Source organism: Ambystoma mexicanum, chromosome 7p, assembly GCF_040938575.1.
Source record: "Ambystoma mexicanum isolate Mex_15411 chromosome 7p, UKY_AmexF1_1, whole genome shotgun sequence".
Lineage (NCBI taxonomy): Eukaryota > Metazoa > Chordata > Amphibia > Caudata > Ambystomatidae > Ambystoma > Ambystoma mexicanum.
In genome coordinates, this window is record NC_090939.1 from 461,455,664 (window position 1) to 461,480,111 (window position 24,448).

At 46.2% G+C, this 24,448-nt stretch overlaps 1 protein-coding gene across 1 annotated transcript in view; it reads right to left on the bottom strand.

Annotated features, from left to right (window-relative positions):
- Nucleotides 1–24,448, bottom strand: part of SLC19A2 (solute carrier family 19 member 2) — a 251,303-nt gene that overhangs the window by 85,941 nt on the left and 140,914 nt on the right. Inside the window, exons 4-5 of the mRNA XM_069636480.1 lie at nucleotides 12,198–12,390; nucleotides 11,876–12,017 (exon numbers count right to left, since the gene is read on the bottom strand). Of these exons, the coding sequence (XP_069492581.1) occupies nucleotides 11,876–12,017; nucleotides 12,198–12,390 (335 nt within the window). The remainder of the gene's footprint in view (nucleotides 1–11,875; nucleotides 12,018–12,197; nucleotides 12,391–24,448) is intronic.

Consider the following 24,448-nt stretch of genomic DNA (forward strand, 5'->3'; position numbering starts at 1 on the left):
AGAAACATGCTTTATTGTCTTGGTTACAGGTTCAGTATAGAATATCGGAGAGAGATCATAAGTAGCTTCTACTCTGGTTCCCTGCCCAGCTCCAAGTCCCCAACCGTCTCCCTTGGAATCCCCAAGAGCCTGAACACTCCAAGCTCCCCTAACATTCCACTCAGCTCTTTCACTGACTCAAGACCTCATTCATACATGTGCAGGATACAACACATACCTGTCACCCGCGCTGACTTGATCAACAGAAATCCCTACCCGGAAGCCAACCAGATGCCACAACACTGCAACTGAACAATTATTTCGACAGCGGTTCGACTGAAGAACAGCACCAAGAAGCTTGGCATGATGCTCTTGAGTGCCCAAGATAAGAAATTAAGGTATTTGCAGTATTTTTGTTTGCCTTGAAGTGCCCTAGTAACTTCTAACACCCCATACCCTTTGTCTTTTTAAGACACTTCCAAGTGCTTTTGAAATGTGCCATATTAAAGGGGAGGTACGGTGTTGAAGACTTGGAGAAGAGCTGAAATCACAGATTTATAAAAATGGATACAGGAAGAGCCCACTAATTATCAGCCTTTTTTCCTTCTCAATTTGGTCAGGAAAATCTATGCAAAAGGTACTATTCGGCAATCTCAATCATTTACAGGCTGGGTTTCAAATGGGCATCAACACTGTAGATCAGGGCTTCAGAAGGTTTCTTCTTTTACAGAAATAGTTACACCTATATGTACTGTTTGTATTTGACAGAGTCCCAGGGGTTAAGCTGTGGGAAACCTAAGTTTGGATATACCATTGCTGCCATATAAAGCCCTACTGGAGATACATACAAATAATGAGGCCGCTTGAGGTCCACAAAGATGTGCAGCAGGGCTGCATGTTAGCCCCCAAGCTCTTCTGCTCATTTGTTAATGGTGTCATGGACCCTTATTCTAGTCCAAAGGACGTCCCAACCTTGGGAAGAAATACACATCCGCTATTTGCCAGTGATGTGGTTTTGGCATTACTAATAAATTAAATTAATTGTACAAACGCAATGGTGATTAGGCATGATAGAAAAAAGGTGGTTCAAACTTCCTCTTCATGACGAAGATGCTGTTTAACAAGTTACAAGCTATAACAAGATGGTAAATGGTCATTCCAGATGAACATATCTAATCTAGCACTATTTAGATATAGCACAGAAATGTGCAGATTTTCAAAAGCAATTTAGTGATGGAGCGTTAAACCCAATCCATACAATGTTCAAATTTCAGACACAAAAGGCTACTTGTATATGGTGCAGAGAAGTGTTACTTTGGCAATTAAAAAAAAGCCTTCGGTCTACCAAGAAGTCTTTAACAACATTGTTACACGAAGACGTTAAGCCAAGTTATATTAATCGTAATATAGCCCTGAAGCCTCTTTAATGGTTCAGAATCTGGAGGTAAATACAGGGCAACGCTGAGGGATGGCCTAACACAAGATGGTGGCGCCTCACTGTGCTAATGCAGACACATTAAAGAGATGCTATGACAAGTAGGACATGGTGTGCTCTGGTCCAATCCACTTGCAATCTTACCGGGTATGAACGTCAAATCATTTTAGAATAAATATAAAGAGGAAGAACGCAAACTAAGGAAGAGTACAGACGCCAAGGTACTGGGATTATAAAATACATGGATGCTGTGAAACGGAGGCTTGAATGCACTCCTTTTATGACATTTAGAATTGGGATTGTTCCTTTAGCTTATGGATCGAAGTCCTGGATTAGAATTCAACTGATCAGTGTCCATCCTGTTGCAATTTAACTGAAACAGAAGAACACTTTTTTTTTTGCACAATTAATACGAAATACTGGAAACTTATCTTTATTCCTTAATTCAGAAACCTGTATTGGTTTACGAGCATTGCTCCAGATAAGATTTGGAAGTATTTTACTTCCTATTTTTTTTTTTAAGTTGGTAGTAAAATGATTTATTATTAAGGGCGTAAACCTGTAATTCGAATTCCCAATGAGTATTTTATAAGTGGGAAAAAATACATATTTTAACTGGAGAATTGTTTTTTTTGCAATTATTTCTTTGCACCTGGTTACTGATGCACATTTAAAGATACACGTTTACTTCTTCTGATCATGCAGTTATTACAGTAGTTTCTTGCTGTGGTGGTACTTACATTATTGGTCCAAGCATATCCATGGAGCTGTGTGGGTGAAAGCAGGGGCATAATGTCTTTCCTGTTTTTTTGTTGCGAATATTTTTACTCCCCATTTGAATTTTTGGGCAGTATTTGCCCATTTTTAGAGCGTTAAAGAGGCCAATACACCCCTTATCTCTAGGGCTGCTTACTAGTTATGAAACTCTAAACTGGAAAATAATTAAGTGATGGCTTAGGCAGTTTCCAGGTTTTTGCATAGAGAATGGCTATGCAGAATTACTTATCTGAAAATTAATGTCTTTACATATCTGCAGTTTATATTAACAGCCTTGCAAATGCCCCATTGATCTTATTGGAATTAATTACTTGTTAAACGGTTGGAACTTTATGGAGATAAAATTTGTTATTATTCAGTGCTGCTATTTTCTACAGTAAAGCTATTGTAATTTGTAGTGATGCTCGTCTAAAATATCCTAGTTCGTATTTTAAATGTTACCTTAAATTAATAAATTGTTATGTTTCCTCATGTGGTTTTATGTTGATTGTTATGCTTATATTTGTGTACATTGTTAGCTTTTATTTAAGTGGCTATTTTTCCAGAAACTTTGCTCGACACTCATTTATTTTGGTAACATACTATTGTTGCTTGCGTTGCAACTGTATCCGTTCACACCCTTCCTGAAGAGTGTAACCATCCCTCGGCAACATTACCAAAAGGGGATACCCATCGGACTGTGCCAGTTTTGCCTTTATGATTTGCTTAGCTGTTGGCTTAGTATTGGGGGGCTCTGAAGGTGTTCTAGGCACTACTCAAACCTGTACTCCTTCAGAGCAGTAGTCATTTCACACATCCAGAAAAATAATAATTCGATCAATTAAACAGTGCCAATGGATACAAAAAACAGTTAAAGGACCGAAACACACGCAGGCACATATAGACTGTGTACATTACCAAGTGAACTAGAGAATGAATGCAGTGTCATTGTACATGGGCTCCAAGCAACACCAGTGTTGCAAGCCAATAGTATTAAGTTATACGCTTGGTCAGACAAAGGGGAAAAACGGGATATCGTGGAGGAATTTCTTTTTTGGTCACTAAACCAGGCAACTTCATCACGCCCCAATTAGGTCAACCACAGTTTCAGAATCCCGACAGATTAATTTCAGGAAGAGATGGTACAGAGCAAACGTCTTGAAATCTGCTATTACTAAAAGTAGCATTCATAGTCTACAATAGAAAGCAAAATAGGGTGTGAGTGATTCATTATTTATGAACTGGATCCAAGTTTATTCAATATGCAAGCTAAAGCATGTACATGGGACACCTAGTTCCCGGTTCACATAATGTACAGGTGTACTACAGGCCAGCCCCATTTGCAATATACTTAGAACCACTATCTCTCATTATAGTAGCACCACAAATACCCCCATTAATATGCAGGAAATATGTTAGTATAAATACCTATGTGGATGACAGTTTGAGAATTATGAGTGAGTACACACAAGCTATATTGGCATTCCAAGAAACAGCGCAAGCAAATAGGGGGTAGTCTAGCTATAGACTAAATTTAGAGAAAAAAAGAAAGACGTTGCATCAACAGTCAGGCCTCAAAATGTGCATTGCCAAGTAATAATCGATTGAGGAATGGTGTGCAAAATGCATCTGCAGAATTGAGGGTGGAAGGGGAGCAACGTTATGCCTGGTCTTGCATTTTGGCATTTTTACAACTGAATACCTACAGAACAAGCAGATTACTTACGGTCCACAATTACTAGAGCTAGAATATGAATTGAGATATAGAAATCTCCTTAAAATGAATGACACTACTAAACCAATAGCAGTCTCTCCCACTTAGAATAATTGATGCAACATCCAAATTACAAGGTTACATGAATTTGATTTTTTTTTATACAACTGTATCATTAGTATTAAAGAAATTCGATTCAGCTCATTTTAGATTTGCATGGAATGGCAAATAACCTTGGAAGCATGAAAAAAAAAAAGATCTACAGCTAAATATGAAAAGAGGATGGCCTCCACTTCTAAACTTCGCATGCCATTTCTGGGTGGCTTGGAATGAGAGATTAAGACGTCCTAATAACAAAAATGCCAACTTTACATAATTTGATCGAATACTTAACAAAACATTGACGTATCTCCTATTAAATTCAACTGACCAAAACACCCCAAAAAGAAAGGTAGCCTGTATGTTTAGAGACTACGAGCTACAAGTGGCATGGTCAGATATCTCTGGATTATGTACAATATGTTGCAGAGTGTCCTTGCGATATAGGCGAATAGGACTGGATCAAGAGTCTTTCCACAAGCTTGTTTGCTGAAGGAAGCAGAGTTGGCCAGCACTACACCCAAGCGAAGCGCTGCAGAGTGTTGCAGTGTGTCCTCGGCGGCCTTAGCACATTTTTGATTCTCACGCTGGAGAAGTAAATCTACACAATGGCGAAGACACGCGACTGCAGCCCTGGAAAATCTACTGGCGCATTAAACATCAATAGGGTTAAAAGTAAATTTTCCTGGAAGGATGTCAACTTTACCAGGGCGATTCCAGTTGCACATAATTCCCTGCTTGAGTATATCAATGGTGCGGGTAATAATCCTTCACTATTACTGTCCCCGTTTGAGAAAGGTTTTGCATACTAGACGAGAATGCTCCATAACAAAAAAAAAAATCAGACCCCAGGGGAGGAGAGCCTGCTTTGGGAGGACAAATACTCAGTCTAACAAATTTGACAGTGTGATTCTTAAAATGAAAACACAACTTAGAGGATAACTGTGGCAAATTGCTAAAGCAGAAATCTCCCCTGCACTACATAGCACTGAGACTAAAGCTGCTAAATTAAGATACACAAAACAGCTAAAGAGTCATAAATATTCTAAAGACTGTCAAGTGTTGCGTGAATTAGTTTTGTCGTCACTAACGAACACTAAATGTATAGTGCATAGTGAATGCCAGAGGTCATAGTTGGTACCCAATGCTGTGTTCGGGTGGGCCTGGAAGGCCCATATCACCCCAGAACCTGGGCGGAGGTTCGCTCGCTGACACAGTGGAAACCACCCAGTAGCAAATTGGTCATTCACTTTGAGACCGTTTGATATTAAAATATGATTACGAACAGTAAGGCACCCAGAGTGCCTGGCCTTGATGGGATATGCAATTCCCAGGTAAAGTCTGCTCCAGTCCTTCTCCTTACGCCGCCTGTTTAAAAAAGGTATAGAGAGGCTCCAGGTGGTACCTAGCTCGTGGCGAGATAGCAGAATTGTCCCTATATTAAAAAGGGAAGTCTTGAGGAGCCCAAAAGCTATAGCCTTCTGGCAATGCTAGACATGCTGGCAAAAATATTCACTCAGGCATTATTAAAAGAACTTCAAGACTAGGCAGAGAGGGCCAACATTATACCCCTAAACCAAACGTGATTCCAGAAAAAACTGAATACTAACACCAATATTCTTGCCTGAACCTCAATTATCCAGCAGGCAGAAATCAGGAAATTATCAATCTATGGTTGCGTTCATTGATTTTAGCGCTGTATGCGACACAGTAGGCCGTACTAGGTTGTGGAGTAAATTGGAAAGTAGATCTATTCCGCCTGGGACTACTTAATATGCTCACCCAACTATATACCCTAACTAGGGTTAAAATTAGGTTGGACAGCCGTGTAGTACAAGGGCTTGGATAACCACAACGAAGGCCTGAAACAGGGCTGTACTTTGGCCCCCATATCTTTCAATTTATATCTGTCAGATTTGGGGGAGCACCAAGTTATTTGTCCGCCATCCCTTCAAAGCTTGGATCCGTCCAAATCCAGTGGTTGGCATACGGGGATGACCTTGTAATCCTTGAACTGACATTAGGAGGCCTTCAGGCTACACTTAATAAACTAGCGGTCTATGCGTTGGAAACTTCCCTGGTGATAAATATGGCCAAAACTAAGATGATGATATTTGACGCAGGAAAAAGGAAACAGACCCAGGACTTGGGAGCTTGATGGAAAGCCGCTCAGTGTGGTCCAAACCTATAAATACCTCGGCCTGCATCTGAATGGTAGGCCAAGTACCCACTTTGAGGAAATCGGTCTCAAAAGCAACGCCACTCTGAGGGCCCTTTGTTATTTTGCACAGAGGGGTGGTGGGTGTTAGGTAGAATTCTCATTTATGGCAAATTTCCCTCACCTAGTGAGTCCCCCGGCAGCTTCGCTGGACTTCTGGAGTTTATTTTTTTTCCACTTGGTAAGAGCGAGAGCTTTTCCCCCACTCTTTCCTGTGTTTTGCTATGTGTTCCTACCTGTTTTTGTGATTATGGACTAGTAGACCCCTTCTTTTTGTGTGTCACACAGCACCTTCCGTGCCGTGGCACACGGTTGTCTTTGAGACTTCCCTCAACTCCATTTCTGAGGTGACTACCTTCCCCCAGAAAAGGGTAAAGTTACCATTAATTTTACTTAGTCAATCTACCACAGATCCAGCACGCCCCATCTTCCATGGAGTACTGGAAAGGGTTAATTCATATCCCTTTGTATCTGTACCTCCTAGAGCACTGTTTCGCTCTTAACATTTAGACTTGGCTGGTGGCATTGGTATCTACCCTAACTTTTCTACCGCGATTATATTAGATAAACGTGGTACTGTTCTTGGCTATTATATTAGCCTCGAACATAAAACCGCTTGACCAAATTGTCTTTCGTTTGGCTCTGGTTGGGTTTATTTGCCATTTCTTTCTGTTAAAGTCCTTCTTGTCTTTTACTTTGCGCGGCAAACTAGGTTCGCCTTCTTTGTTCACCGTCTTTTGGCGGGCTTCTGCTCGGAAGCCCTCCTCAAGGCGCCTAGGTGTCTAGGTGGGCTGAATGTGAGGGAGGAGTGTAGTCAGCACCTGCACAGGGTATCCTGGGAAACCCAAGTCGCACTTTGTCATGATTGGCTAGGGTAGTTGTCTGGGCTGGACAACCCCCCTGCTGGGTGATTGACAGCCAGGCTCTGTGAATGGGGGTTTTTCGCATAAAAGGCAGGTCTCTTGGACTAGAAGTCAGAGAGTCGCCACTGCAACTACAAGGAAGCGGAGAGAACGACGGCTGCTGCAACTACCCCGTCCCGCTGAAGCCCTGCTGCAGTCCTGAGCTATCTTCCCTCAACGACTTAGAGAAGATCCAGTCCGGAGTCGTCTTCCCTTGAGCTTGGTGGGGAAACCAGCTCACCTTCTACAGCCAGAGGAACCTCTTCCTTGGTCGAAATCGCTGCACGCTGCTGTAGTGGTCCGGATAGCCATCTGAAGAGCCTCTCCCGTTTTTAAGGAGCACACCTTTTATTGTGTGTCGCTGCTGCCGGCTTCATCCCTATGTGGTGCAGACCCCCTTCAGACGTCCTCCTTCACAACGAAGCTCCAGGAATTGTGGGTCTGCGGGAAACCAACAGGAACAACTGCCAGGGCACCAGCTGCACCATTGGAACAAGGTACTGTGTTCTACTTGAGGAAACTGGGTGAACCCCTTTCCATCATTTCCAAGGCTTGCCCTTGTCTTCCCTCCTTATAACTTTTGCTTCCGAACATTGACAATATCAAAGTACTTTTTGGCTACGTTGAATCGTGAACTGTCGGACCGTGTGATCTTCGGCAACAAGCCCCTGAGTCTTTCGACTCTGGCTCCGGCCCTTTGACTTTTGAACTCCTGTCTCTGAGTGTTTCTTGATTCTGCCTGCCTAACCAAAATATTGCCTGTGATTTTTGCCTCCAACTCCCTCTGGGTAGCTCAGGTGCTAAGTGTGTTTTGCCCCGGTAGCATTTCATGTCACGGATACGCATTTCGTAGACCGAACTGTCAAAAAGTGATCACAATCGTATTCGCGGTAACGTGTTTTTTCCGTAACACTGGTTCATTCAAACACACAGTACTTACCTTGAGACTTACTGTACAAAGTGAATTGGTTAGTTGTAGTGTATTTAATGTGTGGTTTTCATTTAAGTTTAATAGAAGTGTTGGGTTTATAACGAATGGTTTAAAAATAAATGTACTTATATTTTTCTACCTGAAACCTTGAGTCAGTGTTTGCTTGAGTCACAGTAATTGTGGTCCCTTTGTGTAATCTCTGCTACTGCTCATATACTCTTGAGATAAGCCTGGCTGCTCGGCCACTGCTACCACTCTCACATAGTAGTACAGGCTTGTACCAAAGGTAAAACTTGTATTGCCACCTGTAGTCTTAATCGTGTGTAGTGGTCCCTTAAGGCACTGCACAGGATTCTGCCTAACAGTGGGTACTCGATTGGCTCCATCATACAGTTGTATCAGTCTAAGATCTCCTCAGTGGTACTGTATGGTGCTGAAATTTGGGCGCCTTTTATGATGGAGGTGCTTGGCAAACTGGAAAGATCTTTGTTAAAAAGTTTGCTTCGGCTTCCTAGGTGCACAGCATATGAGAGAATTCTCCTTGAATTTAACATCTCTCTCTTAGTTTCTAGGGTCGCAATGTGTTAACAGCTTGGTGGAAATTATTTAACACCGGCAGATACACTGTTGGCATCGACGGCTGATGCCTTCCTCGGTGAAACCAATAACGTGGGGAGAATTAGTCACTGGGCTAAGAAATGGGTAACTTGGGCACCAGAACATGCACTGACTTTCCTTTTGCCCCTATCAACAAAAAAAAAAAAACTTAAAGGGTATATTAGCAAAGCATGACTTCGAGCACTTTGTACACAAAAAATATGGCCACTGAATATGTGAAGCACATACCCTTAGAAATAAATCACCCACCTTGACAACTATCTAGTCGGAGTATTTGCACCTAAAATTTAACAGCCAAATCTGGGAAAATCCAGGGGGCTTGGTGCCGGTCCTCAAGTGCCAACAGGGACGGTCGCCTATGTGGTTCAAATGTAGTGGAAACAGTAAGACACTGGTTATGTGAATGGCACTCTGAACAACCGAAGGCTGGAAGCGAGGAGAGCAGCTGGGATGGTGATCGATTATCTCTGGAGATTCTTTATGGTGCAAAATTCATGAGTGGCAATAATCATGCTTGTGCCATTTATTTAACCCTTCTTTGGAGAAAAGTTGAGTCGATCTTTACGATTTTATGGAAATTAACCCATTTCCCCTCTGAGGGAATATATGTGGAATGCTGTGTTGTTTGACTGCTTTTTTGTGTACTAATGTGTATTGTTGAATAAACTGTCACAATAATAATAAAAAAATAAAAACAAATGTTAGGTTACATTTATTATTCCTGTGCACCATTACCATTAGCATAGTCTCCAGGTGCTCCATGGCAGATTATTTACAATACACCACTCTGGCAAAACCCTAACTTGTCAGACAAGTTTAATAGTTAATAATAAAGCATTGGTATGACAAATGGTACATGTTTTGGGGCAACTAACTACAGAACGGTCCAATTAGCATTCTTCCAGATACAATCACGAGTTCAGCATTTCCAAGAATGTTACTTTTAAACACATACAGGTAGGAGAATACATCAGAAACAGATGAACACTTCTTACACAACATTTCTTAATAAAAGATCCCTTCTCAACCTGTATGCTAATTAGAGTTGGAACAAAAATGTAAACATATATGCCCATATCCATGTATAACTTTCCATCGTGGGGAAAAAAAAAAAGTTAGTGATTCACTAAATACTTGTTGGGATACATCCGTTGGTGAAGATTTCTACAACAAGGAAAATGACTGAGAACAGGATTATTTTGCAAGGGGTTCTTTTAATGTACTTGAGATAGTTCTTGTCCTTTTCCTGATGAAGGCCTACTTCTACAAAATGGAAGATCGCAAATGGGTGGCTATATCCTCAACTCTGGCCGAAACACATGGTGTCGACAGTATTGTTCATACATCAGTGAAACATGGTGATCACGCAGGGCCAAATATTAAAATCTTATGCTTTTTTCAGCACAATTATTGCCAAGAAACATCAAGCCAAATGATTCTTTCAGAGATAGGACAATTACAATTGATATGGAGAATTGTTTGACTAAGTCGGAGACTGGCCCATTACTTTTTGCCATTTTTCTGAAAGTACAATATTGTAATGTTTATGGCACATATGTTCCGATTTAAATTTGCACTGAGAGCACTTTACTAGCACCTTCAGCACACGTTAATGGAAATTTGTTTTAATCTTTTGTATTCAATAAGAAATTGTTTTTTTACATAACCTTGATCCCAGATAGTGACAGTCTGCGTTCATAAATGTTCCTCAATATAGCGGGCCCAAATATAGAGAGTAAGCAATGCAATTATTTGTCCCCCCACCCACCCCGCCCCACAGCCCAATTAAATGAACTCTTTGGTATGAAATGTTCATGGAAATTAGCAGAATCCAAGGACACCGCATTGAGAAACCAGTTAAACTGATCATACTTTATCTAAACCGCAGCAAATTGGATACAAATGACAAGCTAATTGTTACATTAATTATTGCCAGGATTGCAAGAATATGAAAGAACTGCAATGCACCATCCTTCAAAACTTTGAATAATTAGGAGCAGGACTGCAGCTTTTGCAAGGAAAAAAAGAAAATCACTTTACATGGACACACGGGTATGCTTCTGGACAAATGTCCAACAATGAACCTATGGTAGCATTGGGGAAACCAATAGAATTAAGACATTAGCATGCAAGCTAAAGGGAAAGTGTACTTGCTATTTTTATGCTCTGCTTTCTAAGAGACCATGGTTTCCATTTGCCTGCATGACATTGCTGGGGATCTGTACATAGTGGCTGCAGTTTTAGTGACAAAAGCACATTCACTAATGATACACGTTTTGACCATACACCATGCTTTTAGACATTCAGGCTCTGCTAAATAAAACCTAGATTCTGCAAAATTGCACACCTAATGCTGTTGGACACGCCATTACCCTCCAGTTTAGGGCATCAGAGTTTACTTTTTTATTATAAAGAGTTATTGCAGCATTCCCAGCAACTGGATAGGAACACTAGCACTTTAAAAACAAATGTAAGAAACAAGAATACATTTAGCGTATATAGAGGATAGTCACTTTCTAACTAAGTACACTGCCAGGCAGAGCCTTATGCCAGGCTCTTTTACTTCTGTACCTCCAGGGTGCATTATAGGAATCTTCAAACCATGTAGTAAATTAAAAAATGCCAAGCACTCTATAGACAAAAGGGGGCTGATATGTATATAAATTACATACTAAAATTAGTCATTCTTTATAGCTTGAAAGCTAGAGTCAGTTAATTATTTAGCACAACCTAATGAGACAGCCCCTTAGAGTATAAATAACAGTAATTCAGACTTCATTGAACTCTTTCATATCTCAGAACAGATAAAACAAGGAGACTGGCGAATTACCTCATCTTCAATACAATACATAACCTACACTTAGAACCACTGTGTTCCTCCCATCCACTTAGGAAACAGAGGATTAAGTTCAGTCCTGTATTATGCAGACTTGCATACAAAAAACTGATTTGAAGGTAACCTAAAATGGCCCAGAGTTACCAAGCAAGTTCAAATAACTTTTCTAAGCAGTGACGCTGATGTCAGTCCAAGCGCAAGATCTCTGTTAAATGGTTATCCAGCACACAGGTCATGATAATGTCCTGCCTGCAAACATCCCAACCATATTTGCCTCTCCCACGCACCCCACCGAACATCCCCCCCCCCCACCATAAGCAAGAAGCGCATCTTCAGATTTCAGCTGATCTAAAATAAAAAACATTTGAAATCAAACTGTCATTTTACCTGTGTAAATATGTCTAATCCGAGCCCTCTTGAATCCACAACAATCATCGTGATTAGGGTCTGCAAAGCCAAGGCAATGAAGGTGTTTACCCCAAACACAAGAGCATACCTCTCCATACTTAGATTGGCAGCAATTTGAAACCTGTAAGAAAGAAAAAAAAAGTTACATTTCCAATACAACATCAACACTCTTATTAGAACGAAAATAAAACCAATTGTATCTACATGTAGCCCACATTAATCTTGATGTCTTGCTATACTTTCTTTAAAAAAAAGTAATGAAAACTAACATGCAGAGCTTGAACGTGTGGTAAATACTTACGTAGCTACTGTGATGAGAAGCATATAAAGGCTTCTGAAGAGAACGTAACACGCATAGCACACCCAAATGTTGCGAACAGTATCCATGACATACACTGCTGCAGCAATGAGAAAGGCAAACAAGGACAACGCCAGCTCTCCCCATGTAGACCAGGTGATTTTAATGTATCCCACAGCAAAAACAGCAACAGCGCCTAAAAATAAAAAAGGAAATCGTTACATAGATTAGAACATGAAAGGCGAGCTTCTACGTTTCAGAAAATGCAACTCTAAAACGTTGACATCTCCTCTATGGATCTACACAGGCGCTCTAATAATTTGTGGATGTGGAAGACAAAAACTTGGTTTAAAGCTACATTTAACTTTATTACAAAAACCGAATAACAGATTCATAAACGCGTTCAAAATACCATGTACTCTAAAGTATAACACAATAAGAGAAGAGCCCTCAATACATCACCCAGTATCAAAGGGGGTTCTAATGGCAGAATTCATGAATCAATATAACAAGCTTAACAGAGGGATGCACTGTTCAGAGTATAAGGACTACTCTCTGAAATACTTAGTATCCATAGTTTCAGATCCATAGGTTAATCAGCACCCATCTTGGCCGATACTATAACTGAGGGGATTCCCATGCCAGATGAATGAAGTTTGCCTGTTCTCGACCACGCCTAGCATATTTGTCAATGAACACAGAACTAGGAGTGCAACTTGTGAGGTGTGTACAATTTAAAACCAGGTCTATGCCCACAGTGTAGGGAAATGTTATCCGTCTGTGCACAGGACCAACTCCACTCTACATCCGCCAACCTCACTCTAATGCCTGTGACCTTTGCATTTTGTTGTACAGTTTAGAGACTAGTTGCGACTGATCTATATTAGTTACTATGCAATGGATAATCTAGGAGGCTCGCAGTTTAGGGCGGAAAACCAAAATATGGTGCTTAAGAGCATGTAGAATATAAAATAATTACGCTATTAACGGTACCCTACTCTTGCAGGTGTCCCAAAGTGACAAATATTTCCTCTACATATATGTCTCCCAGTTTATCAATTCCAAATCTTCCAAAACAGTTTTGAAATTGCTTAAGATTATGGGTAGTCCAGGTGTACGGAAAAGGGGCAATAAAGGAGCATTGTTCCAGGAGGATAGCTCAGCGGCAGCGTGCTCAACTTGGAAACAAGATGACACGGAGCAACACAGGTTTAATCCAAGGGTCCGCGCTTAGAAACCTCTGGGTATTAAGCGCGTTATAAATAACCTATCATATCATATCATGGGTAAAACCATCATTAGCACGTTTGAATGCTGAACAGAGCGCCTTCCAAGTTACATACCACGTTTGTATTTCTTTAGCAACCTTAGCAAGACCACCACACCAGAGCTTCAAGCAATCCCAATAAAACCATACTACCAAGCAACATATTGGGCTTGTGCCACACAGCCATCCTTCTCTAAATCCAGCACTGCTAAGTCACTCATCTTGTGTGGTGCAATCAATATATCAAAAGGAGACTTGAAGGACTTTTTTCACACCCATCGGTTTAAACAGCATCCATCAGACCGTTTCAAAATATATATTTTGAAAACATCAATATGCACTTTTTGATAAACCTATAACAGCTGTGACTGTGAGACTATCTGGTTTACGGATACCTTGCCCATAAATTGCATGCAACTGAATCGAACTTTCTACTTTTCTTTACAGAGTCTCCAGCGGTTTTATAACTTTTTGACTGTAAAACATGCACATCCGTGGACACTACAATTCCAAGATATCAATTCTTATTTTTCATGCCTAGAAAAAGCCCATATTTGCTCAGCTGTATTCATGCCACGAGGCGGGGGAATCAGATCTGGTCCCCCCCCTCCCTTTTGATCCTTAAACCTGTCAGGTTGACGCATTCATCAAAATCTTTCTTCATTGAAGCCAAATTGATTCCAGACTATTTAACTTACACCAACTTATTCTACACAAACAGGAAGAGCACATATTTTCATCATGCACATGGATCCCACATCCAACATGCTGCCCTCAGAGCAAGTGGCTCCATACAAAGAGGAGAGGGGAGAAAGGGCATCAGTGGTGTGTGCCCCCATCCAATATAAAAAGTTGGAGAAATAGTACTTTTGATACACATAAGGGCTCTATGAGAGTTGTATAATCTTCTAATCATATTAATTAAATGCAACCCGACACCCGCCCTCTTAAACACATCAAAAGTAAAAGGCCACTGAGTTGAAGGTGATTTTAGCATGAAGGGAAGCCAGCACAACTGTATGCCCCGGTTTCACATTATTTATGAATTAAAAGAGGTAGCTTAAGTTATGTGGAACTTCCTGAAATAGAGCCGGCCGGAGCAAGACTACCTAGAAGTGGCACATATAACGTTACACGCAGCTCACGAACAGCCTTGCTAAACTTTAGTCAGCATTCACGAAGGAGAGGGGTCTGTAAGATTTATAGCATTCTTTTGGCTTGTCAGGCTTTAGTATTAGGGCTGTCCTTAAGGATTCTGCCAAGATGTGGTTGAGAAGGAGGCCTTGTATACATCCATTAAATGGTGTCTAGTATCTCAATATTAGCTTTATAAAATTAAAAAATGTAACTGAAAGACCACCAATGCCAGTGGCCTTACAGTTAGGCAAAGACTGAACAATTTCTCCGATTTGGTCTGCAGCGATTGGAGTATACAATGCTTCTAAATGACAATGTATTCAGGAATTTTGATCTCCTGCTCAGAGAAGGATACTTTTGAAGTATGCAAGACCCTATAGAATTCTAGGAAAGCTTAATTTAATTTTCTGTTCATCCAAACATCTATTACCCCTATGGTTTGCCCGTGATTTAATAGCACTTTGAGAATCGGGCTGGTCCATCTTTCTCAACTTATTTTCTGGCATTCACTCTTTCACTCAGGTTTCGGATTTCATTATCAGCCAGCAGGTAAAAAATTACTCAATTGTTCCTTCATCGCCTTCAAAACGTCCCAATTCCAGGACCCAGTTTCCAATCTCTACATTTTGCCTCACACTTCCCAAGCTATCCCAACCATTCTGAGGATGTTAGCCTCATCGGAGATGCACATAACCCCCGATGGAGCACTTGGCTGTCTTCTAGATAGTATCAGCAGCTAAGGCTATGTCTTTTTCAAAATAAATTTCAAGATCATCCAGTATGGCATGTCGATATTCGTCATCCAAAAAGGCATCGCTCTTAAATCTCCCATGTCTCTGACAAAACGGGTAGTAGTCAAAGAATGTTCTCAGGAGTTTAATGCTAGACATCACCAAGCTCAGTGCACTTCTAGAAATAATGTACTTGATGCGGGAAGGCGTCATGTAAGGAACAAGTTACTTACCTGTAACTGTTGTTCTCCAGCGTGGGTCTGGCATGGATTCACATGCTCATGAATATTCCCCGTCGTCAGGCTGGGAATCCTCGGTAAAGAAAAAACCAGTATCAGTTTCGTTTCTGATCTGTCTTTCGTAGTAATAACCAATAACTGGTCTCTGCGTCATACTGACCACAGCCAATGACTGCCCTCTACCTAAGCACCGCCTCTGGCAGCCATCTTCAGATTTGGAAGCACGTGAAGTGGCAGTATGACCAAGTGAAGAGCCGCAGAGGGGTAGGCGGGAGGGTTCGCATGTGAATCCATGCCAGACCCACGCTGGAGAACAACAGTTACAGGTAAGTAACTTGTTCCTTCTCCAGCATGGGGTCTGGCATGGATTCACATGCTCATGAATAAAGAATACATAGCAGTACACACATGCACAACCACGGGAGGTGGCAAAGGCTCAACATTAAGCATCACATCAACTCAACATTAAGCATCTTACCTCCTCACCAGGCTCACCTCAGGCGAACAGGTTGCGCAGCACTGCTTGGCCGACCCTGGACTCCTCCCTGGAATCCCGGTCGACGCAGTAGAATTTCGTGAAGGTGTGCGTCGACCTCCACGTAGCAGCCCTGCATATGTCCAGCAGGGGCACACCAGATAGGAACGCCGTGGTAGCTGCGATCGCTCTGGTGGAATGGGCTCTCGGACGGCCAGGCAGCGGTCGGTTTGCCAACCGGTGACAGTACATGATACAGCCGGAGAGCCATCTGGAGATGGAAGCCTTCGAGAGAGCCTTCCCCTGATTGACAGGTCCAAAGTTCACAAAGAGTTGTGACGTCTTCCGAAACCCCTTCGTGCGGTCCACGTAGAACTTCAGCGCTCTAGCTACATCCAGCGAGTGCAAAGTCCTCTCAGCCGGCGACGAAGGCGACGGGAAGAACACAGGTAACACCAAGGGTTCGTTGAGATGGAAGTCCGACGGTACCTTGGGCATGAAGGAGGGGTGCGTCCTGAGCACTACCCTCGTGTCGTGGAAAGTCAAGTACGGGGCCTTGCAGGAAAGGGCCTGGATCTCTCCCACTCGTCGTGCGGAGGTGATGGCCACAAGAAAAGCTGTTTTCCACGATAGAAACTTCAACGGGGCCGAGTGCAGAGGCTCGAACGGAGGTCCCATGAGCTTGGTCAGCACCACGTTGAGCTCCCACGCCGGGGCCGGAGCCTTCACCGGCGGGAACGATCTGAACAGTCCCTTCATGAACTCTTTCACCAGATGATGGGACCACAAGGACGTCCGCCCCGTGGTTCTGGTGTATCGGGAGATCGCAGCAAGATGAATCTTGATGGACGCGTGTGTCAAACCAGCTTTGGCCAGCGTCAGCAGGTACGGCAGTACTTGGGGAGCCGTAATCCGTAGAGGGTTAATCTTCTGTGCGTGGCACCAGACAGAGAACCTCTTCCATTTGTGTCCGTAGCATTTAAGAGTCGAGGACGCCCTGGCCTTTGCAAGAACCTCTCTGCAATCGGCCGGTATGTCGTATCCTCCAAACTCTAGCGCTGCAGGAGCCAGGCCTGCAAGTTCAGCGACTTCGGGTCGTGGTGGAGGATGGCGCCTCCTTCCCTGGAGAGTAGATCCGCGTCCGCCGGCAGCTTGATCGGCGGGGACGCTGACAAGTCCAGAAGGTCCGGGAACCATATCTGCCTCGGCCACGCAGGTGCGACGAGGATCATCCTGCACCGTGACCTCTTGAGCTGGTTGACGAGCCGGATTAGCAGAGGCAAGGGAGGGAACGCGTACAGGAACAGGCCCTCCCAGGGGAACGAGAAAGCATCGCCCATGCTCCTCGTCTGGGGAAACCTGCTGGCGAACCTCCGGCACTTGGTGTTCGTCGCCGTCGCGAACAGGTCGATCTGGGGTGTGCCCCACCGTCGGAAGAGGCGATCCACCAGATCCTGCCGTAGTTCCCACTCGTGGCACGAGCGCAGCTCCCTGCTGAGTGAGTCGGCGATGGTGTTTTTTATCCCTGCCAGATGAAACGGCACCAGAAAAATCCCTTGGGCGACGGCCCAATGCCACAGGTCCTGCGCCTCCTTGGACAGCGCTGGGGACCTGGTTCCGCCCTGTTTCCTGATGTAAAACATGGTGGTGGTGTTGTCGGTGAAGATCCTCACCACCTTGCCCTTGAGGGACGGAAGGAAGGACCTGAGGGCCCAAAACACTGCACGGAGCCCCAGGACGTTGATATGCAGGGACTTCTCCGTCGGGAGCCAGAGTCCCCTCGCGTGCAGATTTGCGGTGTGCGCTCCCCACCCTTCCAGGGAGGCATCCGTGGTCACAGTCTCCTGGTGGGCTGGGGTCTGGAAGTCCATGCCCGCCGTCAGATGCGCGCGGGTGCCCCACCACCGTATCGCTCGTCGGAAACTCTCGTCGAGCTTGATCCTTTCCTCGAAGCTGCCCGTCGTCTGGATCCAGCGCGCATCCAGGAATTCTTGCAACGGGCGCATCCGGAGCCTGCACATGGGAATGAGGTAGATGCAGGAAGACATCATCCCGAGGAGGGACTTGATGGATCTCACTTTGGCCGCGTCGGCCACCAACATCTGTTGCACCTTGCCCAAGATGGTCCTGGTCCTCTCCTCCGACGGGGAGGCCAGAAGGGACACTGTCGAGCCTCGCTCCTAGAAACAGTGCGACTTGCGCGGGCACCAGGTGGGATTTGGCGTAGTTCACGGAGAATCCCAGGTCCGTGAGGAGTTGGACGGTCCTTGCCGTGTGGACCACGGCGAGCTCCTTCGTCTTGGCGCGGATGAGCCAGTCGTCCAGGTAGGGGTAGACGTGAATCCCCTCGCGGCGCAGCTGCGCCGCCACCGGTGCGAGGCACTTGGTGAATACCCTGGGTGCCGACCGTAGTCCGAAGGGAAGGGCTTTGAACTGGTAATGACGCCCTTGGACCACGAACCTGAGGAATTTTCGGTGCCCCTTTAGGATGGGAATGTGGAAGTAGGCATCCTCCAAATCCAACGACGATAGGAAGTCTCCTTCCTCCAGTTGACCCAGGACGTGCTGGAGGGTGACCATCCGGAACTTCTGCGCCTTGATGAACTTGTTCAGCCGTCGCAGGTCCAGGATGGGGCGCCATCCTCCCGTCTTCTTCTTCACGAGGAAGTATCGCGAGTAGACACCGGAGCCCCGAAGCCTCTTTGGGACGAGTTCGATGGCGCCCTTTCTGAGCATCGCCTTTACCTCCAGGAGAAGTTGAGGGACGTGAAGTTCTTTCCTGGCCACGGGGGGGACGCGCGGGCACCTTCTTTGAAACTCGAGCGCGTGGCCCCGGGCCAGGGCGTCCAGCACCCAACGGTCGGTGGAGATGGACTCCCACACGCTGACGAAGCCCGCCAGCCGGCCTCCCACCTTGACCTCCTTGGCGACGACGGCGGGGTCCGCTAGACTTGCCTCGTCCTCTGTAGGCCTCTTGCGACGACGAGCGGGCCGCTTGACGGTAGGAAGCGAAACCGCCGCCGGAACCTTTGGAGGCGCCCTTGCCTCCGCCGCTCCGAAAGGGCGTCCGTCGTTGCTGCAGGACTCCAAGGGCCCGGGCCGTCTCAGTATCCGCCTTGATGGCCTGAAGGGAATCGTCCACTGTCTTCCCAAACAGGTTGCTCCCGTCGAAGGGCATGTCCAGGACTCTGGTCTGGACGTCCTGCCGAAAGTCCGTAGCTTTGAGCCATCCACGACGTCGAAGGCAAACGCCGTTGCCCAGCTGGCGGAACCCAGTGTCGGCGATGTCCGTCGCCACGGTGATGGCGTGGTCAGAAGCCACTTCACCTTCCTGGAGGATCTCAAGGGCCTCCGCCCTCTTGTCGTCTGGCAGAAAATCCAGCAGGGGAGCTATCTTGTACCAGAGCTCCCTGTCGTAGCGGGCCACGATAGCCAAGGCGTTGGCCGCTTTAATCGTCGTCGCTGCCGACGAGATGACTCTACGTCCCATAGCATCCAATTTCTTTCCCTCGCCGTCCGGCGGGGAAGTCGATGTGGAGGCCGCACCCCCCCCCCGCTTTCTTCCTGGCTGCCGCGGAGACGACGGAGTCCGGGGTAGGCTGCGCCCGGAGGCATAGGGGGGCCGTGTCCGGGACCCGGTACTTTTTCTCGTACCGGTCTCTTCTAGCTGGCGTAGTGGAAGGGTTCTTGAGGAGGGAAAGGCCCTCATCCCAAATGTCGTCCAGCAGGGGCACTGCGAGGACCGTCTTCCTCTTGGCCTCGCGCCGCTGATAAAGGAAGCCTTCCTTTTTCTTCTCCTCAGGGCAGAGTTGGAAAAGCTCGGAAGCCCTGGAGAGCATGGAGTGGAAAGATCCGATCTCGTCGGGCGGAGAAGCCCTGGTGGGGGGCGACGACGGAAAATCCTCGTCGTATGCCTCGTCGTCCGTACCCGTCGCTGCCGTGTCAGTCCCCGTATCATCCCCTCGGGTGGACGGGGAGGAGGGCTGGACGGGGCGCGACGGTTGAAAAGGAGGTGGAGGATGGATCCTTCTTTTCTTGGTAGGGGGAACACCAGAAGGTCCCGGTTCTGGATCCCCCGACGGGAGAGGTTCCTCCGTCGGTAACGGTAGCCTCGTCCTTATCTCGGTGCATAAGGACTGTATGGCCAACAAAATGGCCGCCGAGTTGTCTCGCGGCGCTGGCAGAGGGGAATCCGACGGGCGAGCAGGGGCCCCGTCGGTATCCTCGACGATGTCGTCGTCGTCACCCGCGTCGGGGTCCATTCCGACGGGCTGGCCTTGTTCCACGCCTAGGCCGTGGCTTAAGACCTCGATCAGCTCCTCTTCTGAGGTTGAGGCCGAATCTACGACGACGCCCTGCCCCCCCTTCTTCCCCACGGAGGGTTTCACGGGGGTCCTATCGATGGGCACAAAAGAAGACTCCCTCCGAGGAGGCAGGGAGATTCTGGGCCCTGAGGTCGCCACCACTGGCGCAGCCTCCACAGGCTGAGCCAGGGCCACCGCGACCGTTTCGATAGAGGGCTTGGTCGGATGGATCAAGGCCTTCACCACCTTAGGTGCGCTCACCGCCTTATCCTTGAGGGAGGGGGCACTGCCACGCTCCTCCTCTGCCTTAGAGCTCGACCGGGGCCTCTCCAGGAGCTTCGCCGGGTGCTCCGCCTTCCTCTTACCCGACCCAGAGCGTTGGCTCGTGGTTGATGGTGCCGGGGAGGGTGCGCCCTGCCTGGCGCCCGTAGAGCCCGACCGTTCGGCGCTCCCGGTGCCAGCGGACTCGCGGTGCTTGGCCTTATGTTGGGCCCCCGTCGCCGGGGCGCCCTCAAAGGTCTTAGAAGACCGCTCGGATTTCTTCTTCTTCTCGCCAGACGGGCTCTTACCCTCCAGCCAGTTGGCGAGACGTTGATGACGGTCCTTCATGGTCCGTTCCGACATGTTGCCGCAAAACGCACAGTCCTTCTCCATGTGCGTTTTGTCCTCATGAAGGCAGTAAAGGCAGAAAGAGTGTTCGTCTTCCTTAAAGACGTTCTGCAGCTGGCATCCAGGGCAGACCCTGAACAGCTTTCCGGGCGTCGAACTTCCCTTCTCCTGGGCCATCTCCGAGACCGGGCCTGAGCTCCGAAGTGTAGCTCGACGAAATCTTCACCCTTGAGGGGCACAGACGAATCCGACACGGGTCCCCGTTGATCGGATGTAGGATCGGTGGAGCTCGAGGCTCTTTTGACCGAAAGAATTGAAGTTTTTTGTGAAAAAGCGCGAAAAATAGCACTAACGCTCGAGAGCAATAGCACGAGGATCCCAACACATGAACGTGCGGTAAAAATCTGAAGATGGCTGCCAGAGGCGGTGCTTAGGTAGAGGGCAGTCATTGGCTGTGGTCAGTATGACGCAGAGACCAGTGATTGGTTATTACTACGAAAGACAGATCAGAAACGAAACTGATACTGGTTTTTTCTTTACCGAGGATTCCCAGCCTGACGACGGGGAATATTCATGAGCATGTGAATCCATGCCAGACCCCATGCTGGAGAACATGGAGTAATATGTATACTCTCGCCTTTGAGAGTTAACATTGCTTGCAGGGGTCAGGGAAGTAAAGCTGGGCGCTATCTAACCGGACATGTGCAGCCTCGGATAGAGAGATCATCATCTTAACAGTTGATCTGTCAATTTCTAAGTCTACATTCATATGGAAGTCTCCAGCCCAGATCACAACATAATTATATTTACGGAGCTGTCAACGTGTATCATTATAAGAGGATGGGTCGTCAATATATTCTACCATCCGTTTCAAATTCCTTAGCATGCAGTTTAAAACCTGCTGATCTGTGTATAAACATAGCCACCCCTCTGGAGCCAGAGGCATAAGAATAACATTCTTGATGTTCGTTCCAAGTATGTGCACGTTTTTTTCTACTATTTGAATACAAACTTTTTTTTACTGGTGATATACCTACACTGTCTTTGCATATTCAGAAACCTGGCATGTTTTTCCATCATGCTTCGCTCCCCTTATTTTCTATATTCCAGGTCACAGCAGCATAGTATCTCAGTTTAACCTCGGCTCATTTGTGCTGTTGCTTCTTCATGCATTACAGACTGTTGCATTACAGACTGTTGCTCATCTAACCAACTCCTGTATTTCATATTTCTTCCATTTACACACAAAATAGTACTCCACACAAAATAGTACTCCAAACACCAACCCAAAAATTGGATCTCTACACAGACTCCAGGTTCCCAAATAAACTAGCATAAACAAAATTCAAAATGGAGCATAAGTCAGGTATATTCTGCCAATCTGCGCCTTGAAAGGTTGGTATTTTCTGTTCTATATGAATAGTTCAAAATGCCCATCACTCCTGCGGAAAACACTAAGGTATACCCAACCTTAGGAATGACATGCATTACTTACCGTAAAAGCATTTGATGATTTTATCCGCTTAGATTCACATGCTGTGCATATAGTCCGACATCCAGTGGTAACCACAGAGTATTGCATCTGGTCTTTCGAGAATCAAAAAGGGACGTCGACATGGGCGTGCCTGTAACACTATCCCTACCCGACGTGTAGTGTACCCAAGATCCCTCACGTGTCGAGGTCCCTCCGATTGTATTTTTTCTCTGATGTGAGGGAGCCTTGTGACTATTATGAGCGAGTACAGAAAAGAGAGAAAGTAGTAAGAGGTCTATGTTCCTTCCATCCGAGCGGGGAGGCAGGGTGGGCGCATGTGAATCTAAGCAGATACAATCATCAGAAATGATATTACAGTAAGTAATGCATGTCTTCTGATGCTTGTGTATCTGCTTAGACTCACATGCTGTGCATAGACTAGCTAGCAGTACCCGGAGTTGGAGGTGGGTCGTGAGAAGGAACAGTAGTGAAAAGATGTTTTAGTACTGCCTGTCCCACCTGAGAATCCGACCTAGAGTGAATGTGAAGTGGGAGAATGGAATAACACCCTCGTCCCCAGTCTCATTCAGACCATGGCCTAGGGGATCACGACCCAAGCACCCCCCACGAGAGGAGTTCGAACAATTCCCTTCCTTACCAGATGACAAAGTATCCTGCTTCAAAGGCATACACATATGAGGAGCATGCCCACTAGCACGCCCTAGTCAAGACAACGTATGCGCCATGGACCAGCTCGATTAGACACCAACCACGAAAATCACCATCGTTAGAGATGCCATGAGGGCATAGCCAACAGACAAGAGCACACGTGCCACCATGCACACTGGTCACTCACACACCAACCCACACAAAGAATATACTCAGTGCTACGACGTAGCGGACTGACATACCCACGGACATGCATCGTTGTTATTTTTCACATAGGCCTTCTACAGCACCGCACAAACGCAGGACGCCTGAAGAGCTTGTGTATATGCTTGCTGATGCTTTCTCGCTACCTATCACTATGAAGATGCCACCATGTAGATCTAATGCTGCGTATGACACTCTGTCACCCCCGCGACCTCCATAGTATGGATTATGTACCGCCACCCACGAACTAGGCCCAAGTAGGCCGCAAGCAAGAGTCCCCAGGCAGGAGCCTTGCAAACGAAAATCCTCCCAGAACGAAAATGCAAGTGCTGACCATGCAGAACGAGCCCCCAACGAGAGCCTACAGCCAGGGCCACGATGTTGCAACCCGCATGCCGCACGCCCAGCGCCAAGGTTATATCTGCAGGTGCCAAGCCCTCAGAGGTAGAATACAAAATCTAATGCTCATAATTCAACTCCAGCTACGTCTCCCCACACGTGACCAAGCCGAACTGACAAGGTGCCAAGCTCACGAGACAGAACCGCCAGGGTCCCACGTCTGGGACACAATCTGCAACAACGAAGCAACAAGTTGGACACCTACAGCGATGGGAAAGACATGCACACCAGCCCGTAAGCAGACCTGTCCATTGTCTAGCAACAATGCGCAACTATGTGTTTCTGGTAATGTCGGGCACACCACGAGCTGCGAACGGCGATGGTCCCAGGGTTGGGGGCTCGCAGGAGAACCAATCAGAACACAAGGGGCTCATCACTGACGCCATCACTCTTAGCCAATCACCAAGGGTCCCCTTGTAACAATTCCGAAGTAGCAACTGTTAGGGACAGCCCACGTATACCACCTGACCCGTCCTTCTCCACTAATATTTCCTCCCATAGGGTAACTATACTAACCCTACCACTCGGGGAAGCAACCCGAAGTGGCGATAGGCTTTGTGATGATTTTCACAGGTGACGCAAGAAGCGCGTCATACTGCTGTAAAAAGGGCCTGCGAGCCCCACTAACGACGAGAGCCTCTCCGGATGCATACGGTCTGAGCGTATCCCTGCCGTTACTCTAAAAAACAGCAGTAATTACCTTGCTCCTTGTGTGTGTCTCATACTCCTTCTGCGACGCGGGAGGA